Source organism: Rhinolophus sinicus, linkage group LG02 (genome assembly GCF_036562045.2).
Source record: "Rhinolophus sinicus isolate RSC01 linkage group LG02, ASM3656204v1, whole genome shotgun sequence".
Classification (NCBI taxonomy): domain Eukaryota; kingdom Metazoa; phylum Chordata; class Mammalia; order Chiroptera; family Rhinolophidae; genus Rhinolophus; species Rhinolophus sinicus.
The window spans coordinates 94,029,486-94,038,877 of NC_133752.1; the positions used below are offsets into that span (position 1 = coordinate 94,029,486).

The 9,392-nt window shown below is 47.6% G+C and overlaps 1 protein-coding gene across 2 annotated transcripts; it reads right to left on the reverse strand.

Annotated features, from left to right (window-relative positions):
- Window positions 1-4,462: 4,462 nt before the first annotated feature.
- SKIDA1 (SKI/DACH domain containing 1) lies at window positions 4,463-9,188 on the reverse strand. Of its 2 annotated transcripts, none has more exons than XM_019755967.2 (2): window positions 8,715-9,188; window positions 4,463-8,610 (listed from the first exon to the last, which is right to left on the reverse strand). In XM_019755967.2, the coding sequence occupies exon 2, from the start codon at window positions 8,498-8,500 to the stop codon at window positions 5,765-5,767; it is 2,736 nt and encodes a 911-aa protein (XP_019611526.2). In that variant the 5' UTR covers window positions 8,501-8,610; window positions 8,715-9,188; the 3' UTR covers window positions 4,463-5,764. The 2 variants fall into 2 exon arrangements, with proteins under 2 accessions (XP_019611526.2, XP_019611527.2); XM_019755968.2 differs by having other exon boundaries at window positions 4,463-8,613.
- Between the last annotated feature and the right edge of the window lie 204 nt (window positions 9,189-9,392).

The window sequence follows — 9,392 nt, forward strand, 5'->3', positions numbered from 1 at the left end:
GGTCGCCCCCGGCCCGCCCGGTTCTCCTTGTCGCACGCGGCCAACTGCTCTTGGGGCCCCGCGAATTCAAAACACGCCTCCTTAATGGGAGCCTGGAAGCCCCGGCCACTTTCCTCCCAGGCTGAGGTTGCGTCTGCAGACTCGCCGCGGCGCTCCGGGCGAGCGTCGCTTCCATGCGGTCCTTGGCGTCCGAGCGGCCATTTACTGCCCTCTGATTGCGCCCAGGACCAGGTTAGCTCATAAAGCCTTTCACACTCAACAATGGGGATTTTCTCAACAGTTAACAAGAAACAACATAATAAAGCCATTTACAAAGACCTTGCTATTTACTATAAATTAGGCACTCTTTAAGAGACCAGTGCGTAATTTCACACACTTTACAACTGGGGCTGCATTTTAAACACCCGGGAAAACAAGCTTGTTGCACTTTCCTGTGACCTAGCTGCGATGCACCTCTGGTTCCCCTCTTCCTCCAGGAGCAGCTTTGTTTGCGTTGCTGCACTCCAACCTCCCCAACCCGGGGTGCTTTTCCAGGTCACTGTCTCTCGTTTCCCGTTTCCAGGTCATCATTCCACTTGCAGATGCATTGCGAGGTTCCAAGGGACAGGAACCACGGCGCCAACGCTAGCAGGCCTCAACCCGTTACATTTCCCCCACTGGGGCATTCAGCCCGGCCCTCCCCTGACTCTAGCCCCTGGTCTGAGGCCACTTCGGGAGGCGTTCGCTGCCCTGCTGGCTGGCCCAGTGTGAAGTCCCATCCCTTTGCCACTTGCATTCCACACCCGCATTTTGGAAGCTCTGGCAAGCCCTCCGCCCAGTGCAAAAAGCCGGGCCCATTTGACTGGGGAAGAGAGATGGGCGCGAAGGTGAGAAAGGGCTAGGCTGTGTGTGCGTGTGCAGGGGTGGGAGAAGACGCCAGAACACACAAAAGGAGCACAAAGTGAGGGGAGGCGGCTCAGTCCCGGAGGGCGGCGGGGTGGGGGGGTGGGGGGGAGAGCACCCTGTCGCCCCTTCTCCTAGTGGGCCTGGCCACGAGGCTGCTGGGACGTGAGGCTGCGCCAGAGGAGCTGGGGCCGCGCACAGGGGTGCAGGCTCTTCCGCCCCGGGAGTGAGAGGGTCACAAATTCAAAGGAGAGCAGGATCTGGGCGGGGGGAAAAAGTCACAAAGAAATTGGTTTGCCACCTTGCAAAATGGCGGCATTTAAACATCTTTCTGGTGGTGGTGGTGGTGGTGGCCCAGGCCAGAGAGCTCAGGGCTGTCCTGGGTCAGCGCGGTGGCCAGAGCTCGGTGCCCATGGGGACAGCGAGGGGAAAAGGGACCCCGAAACCTCCTTGGTTCCCGGGCCAGCCTTTCGCCGTGTCGGCCGTCCCCAGCCTTTCCTCTAGGCCCGCCTGTCCCAAACCCTGCGCCAACAGCCCCCGGACACTGACCCCTGTTTACAAACACAGCTCGGGGGCGGGGTAGGGCGGCCGGAATGCGGGCTGGCGGGGTGGGGGAGGCCGCTGGCTCCCGAGGACGCCACCAGCAGCGAGGAGCGAGGAGTTGGTGCGAGAGAACGGGCCCGGCAGCTGGAAAGGACTGAACGCCTTGTTTTTGAAACTGTCAATCCCCTCAACCCCTATTGTGAGGGCTTCATGCAAAACATCTCAGGCCTTTTAAAGTAGGAGCTTGTGAGGCCGCCACAGTTTGAAAAGAAGCGAGAGAGGAGCGGGGGCCTAGGGCATGGGCAAAGAATGATAGCTGCCCCCTCCCTTTTTTATCCCCCCTTTTTTTAAATAGCAAAAGAGGGCCTGCCAAACAGGTAAAATGCAGCCCTCCCCCACCTCCTAGATCTGCCCTACGTCCCCACCCCCCAGGCTAGTTTGCAAAATGCCCTTTGGCCTAGGGAGCAAACCAAAACCAAAGCTAGCATTAAAAATAGTTCTTCCTTCCAGGGATGGGGAAAATCCTGGGGAAGACGGGGGTGAGGGTGGACTCCCTAAGGTGGATGCCCTGTTCCTCCTTGCCAATTTCCTGAGTTTAGTTGATGTGGAGCCTTTACTTTTCACCCCTAGTTTGGCTCTAGAAGCTCCCTTTCTCACATCCTTTTCAGCAGGAATTATTTTTAAGGTGAAGCAAAACTCACCACATCTTATGACTTTTGTAGATGCTAATGCTTTATTTAAAATTTTACTTATTTACTTATTTATTTATTTATTTATTTATTTTACCATGGAGAGTTTTTGTTTTCTTCGAAAGGAAAAAAAATGCTTTTGAGGAATTAGTCTACGTCGCTTCCTGCATGCAAACAAAACTATCATCCTCATATCAGCAGAAACTTCCAATTCTTGGGACTGGAACTTTGAGGAATTTCTAGACCATTGAAACTCACCCAGACACGGATAAGATAAAAATCCATGCACCAGCCCATCTAGTTTGTGTTATTGCTGTTTAGTGGTGGCTCCCTGTTGTTGATTTTAAAATAAACAACCATTATTGAGATTGCTCCACTGTAATCAAGTAAGCCAGTAGGAAAGAACACCCACTTTAAAAAGTAAATAGTTGAAAAAGAGCAAGCTGCTTTTACGAAAAAGGCAGATATAACCTGGCTGTGGAAGACAGAGTACACACATCTCTTAAAAAAAATAATTAAATCTTCATTTCACAGTCTTATCAGGAAACTAGTTTTCTAGAAGACCAAATATAAGCTTGTTTTCCCCAAAAGTCAAAGAAAGAGCCCTTCCCAGTATTTTCCTTATGTCTGTGAATGTTGAGCTTTAGACACAGGAATCAATGACCCTGGAACCATATAATGCCTTTTAAAAAAATATTCTATCACCTGAAAACATTTAAATGTAAAAATGCAATCTGTCAATGGAGGTAACTTTTGTTTTTCTCACAATAAGGCATAACTTTTTGAACAAATGGGACATTTATAGTATCTTAGGAAATCTAGATATTGTCATTAATCATAAGACAACCAAAATGAAATAAACTGCTCTGAGAATAATTCCCACAGCAGAATGGGCAAACAGCTAAGGGGCTACCAGAAATTGAAAGAATACTTTGTATTTTCATGTTACTGAATACACTTTCCTAACAGAAGCCCCAACTGAGGTTTTGCTGTGGTTGGCTGGCTTGTAGGAGTACTGTGGGGTGAAATCTGTGTTGACTATTTAATTTCTCTCCTTTTGATGGTATCACTCTGGAATGCCTCGGCCTCCATGCTGCTCATTCTCCAGCTCTTATAAACTGAAACTATTGATTCTCTGAGGGCTAGAGACCAAGTGTCAAAGCTGGAGGCCGATATTTTATGTCAGAAATTCCATAGGGTATTATTTGTTTTAAAGTGTGCTTATTCCATCTCATGGTCCACCCACGCCCAAGATCTGTAGGCTTCAAATATATTCTCAATTTATAACTGAGGAACAGTGATTCCATAGCCAACAAGTAAAGTACTAGTCTAAATGTAGTAGTCATCATACTTTGAACTTTCTTGACTTAGCAGTAATTAAAGAGTAGAAATGACAGATTTCCAGTGTGTGTATGTCACACTTTTTGAAGATTGATTTTGCAGGACAGCTCACTGCACTCAAATTCTGTATTGCCTTCCAAAGAGGAAAGAACTCAGACTGAGAAGCCAATTGTTCAGCTTTCTGGAGTTTTAACTGTAACTTGTACTGATCTTCAGAATTACACACAAACATGAATTCAAGGATAACATCCCCCAATTTTTGCTTTGACCATATCTATCATGCCAATAAAAAAGGATTCAGTGCACTTACATCTGGCAACATTCAAAAAGGAAAGGAAGGGAGGCAGTTCAAAGCATCTGTTTACTCCATCCAAATGTATTTGGATGCAGGTATGCTCAGCCTCTGTCTTTTACAATAATAGTCAAACCACAGAGCATATACAGCAATTAGGGCTGAGACCATCCAGATCTATCTGAAACATTTATAGACAAAAGAAAATTTTCAAAGGGAGTAGGAATTAAAAGGTTAAGGGGGGAAAAGACTGAATTTTCATGAGAAATAGTGACTTAAATTCACACAGTAAACATTTCATTCATGTTTTGTTTTGTTTTGTTTTGTGATTTATGATCTATAGATGCAACTTCCTAGGTTTAAGATGGCAGAGATCCGAGATACATAATTTGTCAGACTAAGGGAGGTGGACCTAAAATTATTAGATTTAACTTTCATTAAAATACCAGTTGATCTCTGCTTCAGTTTTTTAGACCTGAACTTTTTGCACTTGATTTGTAACAAGTTTGTAAAGTCTTGTTGTCATTTAGGAAGAAATCTACCAGTGTTTAGCACAGAACCTGACTGGCCTCATCACATGGTATTACAACAAAACTCTACACCCAATAAATGCATTTCTTTCAGACAAAAACATTACAAGTGAAAATGTCAACAAAACCATTCATTCCTGTTAACCGTTCTTCAATCTGGAATAAGTAGAAATGTATGGAACCAGGAATTTTAAACAGTGTTTTTAATTGAAAATAAAGCTAAAGCATGCTTTTCAACAGTGCAAATTTCCATAATTTTGATTTACTGCTTCCATCACCACAACATAGCACACCAGCATAGCCCTTACCAAGGGCCAGACCCTGGCCATTTGCATGTTGAACTACTTTGACTTTAAGTGCAAATATAGATAGTCACCTCTGATTGTCACTTGCAGTAGAAACTCTCCTGCTGTATACACAGGATGGTCTGAAAACAGAAGTTTAGAGAGATGCAGAAAAAGAAAAATGTAACAAAATCCAAGTGCCTGAGTTCTGGTACCAAAAAGCCCTGAAACAACTGTTATTTTTCATTTGGGGGTATTCTTGCAACTCTGACCCATTCTACTTTTCTTGGGTGTATTTACTGCCTTGTCACTATGAGGAGTCAGACCATAAAATATCCTGCTCTTAAGCGGAATATTTTAATTGTTTTTCAAGTCTGAGGAGTCATGTTCAGACCACAAGGTAAGCAGGACAACAGTAAGAGTCACCTTATTTAAAACCTTTGGGTGAGAACACAAAAAGGACTTTTCCATTTCAAGGACTGGCTGTAAAAGTAAAATCACACCTTTTACCAAAAAGAAAAAAAAAGTAATCTCATATTTATTTTACTCAGTATATATGAGGCAGCTTTTACCAGCATTCAATCAGGACTCCCCAATCTTTCCACTCAAAAAAGGAAAAATTAAGTGCAACTACCATTGGAGACAGAATGAGGGGAGAAAAAGAAAGAGATACCCCACAAATAAGAGCTCCAGAAAAGAACATTTTGGGCTCACAGAAACTTCTTGCTACCTCAGTGTAACCATGTAACCTAACAAACTTTCACTGAATGAAGTTACACTTTCAGGTCTGAAATCTAGTGCATAAACTTAATGGCTCATTGTAATATTTATTATTCAACCTTTTGACATTTATTTGTAGCAGTTGAATTGAGGTACCGGGTGCATTATTAGCATTGAAACAGTAAAGTGTTCCAGCTCTACCGTAATAACTGAGTTTTACTTGAGTCTTTAGCCTGAAGTAGTCTGTGGAATGTAAACCAACCATTCTCCCACCCCGCCCCCACCCTACTCCAAAAAAAAAAAAAAAAAACCCGCAATGTTTAAAAAAAAAAAAAAAAAGTAATCCGATTTCTGTCTTCAAAATGCGATAAACCAGGACTCCAAAAGGGGTGTAACACATTAATGGACTTGTACAAACCATCCTGTGCAGTTTACAACAAAAGGAAGGTAATGGGGTTCAAGAAAATATCTTCCAAAACACTTTTATGAATTAAATTTCCTGAATTTGTGACTAGGTGGAAGAGGTATTGCAGAACCGCCCAGCTGCCATTTCCAGATAGGATGGGCCTTGTGAGGAGGTTGGGAATCCTTAGTGGTGTTTAAGGAATATGCCGGCCACAAATCCCCATCGTTCCCAATAATGAGTGATGGTGGACAAGGAAAATTTGCCATGAAATTAAATGGCTTTTTCACTGCTGATGCTACATTGCTGGCTACCTTTTTGCGTCTGTTTATAACTGTAAAATCATCCAGTGTTCCTTCATGTAGCTCACTTTTACCTGTCGGACGAGGACTTCTAGCTGATTTCAAATTTGGTTTGACTGGAGGTGTCTGAAGTACAGGTCGCTTTCCCAAAACTAGTGTCCGGTAATTTTTTCTCACCCTGGCACCAAATTTATATTCCCCATCCTCAGGTTTTGGAGAACCTAAAGTGCATGAAAGGCCCTGACTTGGAGCCAGTGGATTTAAGGAAAGAGTTTCTTTTTCAGGGCATGCAAACCCTTCCTTGGCTGTGGTTAGCAAGGGGTCCTCCTCTTTACTTCCAGTCACACTGTAAAACTCACCCTTTGTATCATTGCACTCGCACTTTAGCTTATTTATAATAAGGTCAGGTTCATATTCTTCATTAGCACTACTGTCTTCGACTTTGATTTTAATATTGTGCAGAAAGGGCAGTGTCTTGTCGCCTGTGTCAGTGCAGGGACTCTCCGCTTTCGTTGCTGCTGCCACTTCCACCCCAGGGTCAGTCTGCAAAGAGGGCAAATCCGTAGCAAATTCTGTACAAGGGGGGATTTTGGAATCTTTCTCTGAATTTGCGGCTGCTCGTAAAGAATCCTGATTGAAGAACCTAGCAGCTATTGTGTTGTTATCTGCACCGGGTGTAGTAGGAGTTGCTTGCAGGCATTTCTTAGCCTCTCGGAGTATTCTTTGTTGTGGAAATGCATTGTTTGTCTTTGGGCTAGGTGAAGAGGCCCCCTCCGCTAGGCAGTTAAGTGTCAGGTCAGTTCTCTTTACAGTACTGGAAATTTCAGAATGTGGGAATGTAATCGCAGATACCCTATCGTTCCTTATCTCTGTGAAACAAGTCCCCAGGCTGGCCGGGCAGTACACCGGAGACGCTTTGGGGGCCCAGCTCTGCAGAGTCCACTCCTCCGGCGACTCGGCTTTGACACTACTTTTGAGATCGGGAAGTCGGCCGGCATCCTCGAAAGCAGCGGGGTTGGTTGCAGCGGCGGCGGAGGCCAGATGGTACAGGAAGCTGGCCTGTGCCTGCACGCTGGGCGGCTTGCAGAAGCTGGTGCGCCTGAAACGGATGCTCTGCACCGACACTTGGCTGGAGCCGGAGCTGGAGTCCGACTCCGAAGACGAGTCCTCCTCCTCCGAGCTGACTTCACTGGAATCCGAGGCCCCACTTCCCCCCTCCTCCTCTTCCTCCTCCTCCTCTTCCTCCTCCTCCTCTTCCTCCTCCTCCTCTTCCTCCGAGGACAGAGAGTTGCTGGAGCTGGACAAACTGGAGCCAAAATCGGAGTCGTTGGCTGCGTGGTCCGAGTAGGAGCTGGACTCCGAGTCGCTGCTGCAGCTCTCGGGAAAGCTGCCCGGATGGGGCTGCTGCCGGTGGTGATGAGGGTGACTCTGTGGCGGCTGCTGGGCCCGGTGGTGGTGGTGGTGGTGGTGATGGTGGTGGTGGTGGTGGTGGTGGTGGTGGTGGGGAGGCGGGCAGAAGCTGTTAACCAGATGGAACCTCTCAAGGCAAGTGGCCCCGGCGGCCGCCGCCGCCGCCGCCGCCGCGGCCGCCGCGGCCGCCGCCTTGGCTTTGTAGGACCTGGGCAGCAGCAGCAGGCGGCGGGCGCCGGCGTGGGGCGCAAGCAAGCAGTCCTTGGCGCCCCCGCGCTTGCGCTTGCAGCGGTAGGTCAGGCTCACCGGGCCGCCCGCGCCCGCCGCCGCCGCCGCCGCCTTGGGCTGGGGCCCGGCCGCCGACGCCTGGTAGTAGGCGGCCGCGGCGGCGGCGGCGGCGGCAGCGGCGGCGGCGGCGGCGGCGGCGGCGGCCGGGTGCTTGCTGCACAGCAGGCTCCGAAAATAAGCCGGGTCCGAGTGGAAAGCGACGTAGTTTCCCTGGAGCGGAGCAGTTTCGTAGTTTAGAGGGGGTTTGCAAGGCGAGCGCACGATTTCCGGGTAGTGCGAGCCCGGGTATTTGCTAAAAATCTGAGGTAGATGGGTGGCTGGGCGCGCGGCGGCGGCGCCCGGGCGCGGGGACTGCGCGCTGATTGGCAGGGGCCGCGCGGCTCCGCTCAGGCCCCGCCAAAGTTGGTGCCTGTCCTTCCAGAAAGCCGGGCGGGGGCTGGCGGCGGCGGCGGCGCGCTCTGGCGGCGGGGCCTTTGTGGTCAGGGCCCGGTCGACCCTCCTGCGCTTGGTCTTGAGGACCCGCTCAGTTTTGCAGGAGGTGTAGAGCGCTTCCACGTCTTCCCGGGAGATGAGCGTGCATTTGGCGGCGTGGAAGGCGATGCTGTTGATGGCCTTGAGTTTCCGCAACTCCTCCAGATCGCAGTGGTGCTTTTTCACTTTCAGATGATCCATACGCTTGTGCACGGTAGTCCTCGGGATGTTTTTCAGCAGATCCGTGAAGACTTGGGAGAGGGCAAACATTTGCTTTCCTTTAATGATGAGGTAGCCGAGCCTCACGCCATCCACCTCTTCAAAACCTGACTTCAGGTCTCCCATCTCGGGCACTAAATGATCCCCACCATTTGCAGCAAATATATACGTGACGCATACATACACATGTATGTATGTTAATCCTCCACCAGATGCTGCGTGTGTCTCAAGGCATCCTGCTAATAAAATAACAAAGACTGTTATTCCCGACGAAGGGAGTGCCAAACTCTAGGCGAAATTATTGGAAAAAAAAAAAAAAAAACCATGAAATTACACTGACTTGATTCTTGCTTTTTTTTTGGTTTTCGTTTTTTTAAAAAAGAGGGAAAAAACCATCCGGTTTCTGATCTACCAGTGAGTTGGTGTAAGTCTCCGATGCAGATCAGTACCTGGGCCCCTCTATTCCTTCCTTCTCCATTGGAGCACTATGATAATGGAATGTGAAGGGAGAAAGAGAAAAGAAATGCAGCTGCTATTCCCGCCGCTGCTTTAGCTACAAATAAAATGACAGAGTGAAGTGAGCTCGTCCGGAGACACCTTCATCAATTAATTCCCCTAAAGCCAACGCTGATTGGACACTCCTGACAGGTGATGCAATAAAAATTGATATTCCACCCCTTCCCCCCAAAATCTCCCACTAATTAGCATACCCTTATACTGCCACCTCCCCTCCCAAAGTAAATAATACAGTCGGTATATAAATCTTTCCATTAAACTATCGGAGCTCAGAAACAGCCTGACTCACAGACTTCATCTGAACCAGTGTGTGTACGCTTAAAAAAAAAAAAAAAAAGCAAAAAAAAAAAAAAAAAGCTGTATATTCGCCTTTAAAGGAATATTGCCTATTTTTTTGCTTTATTTGCATTTTACCGCTACAGCTATTATCATTTCAAAGAAAAGCATTTAAAAAACATTATCAACCCTAAATAGATACACCCCACCCCTTTTTCCTTTGGAA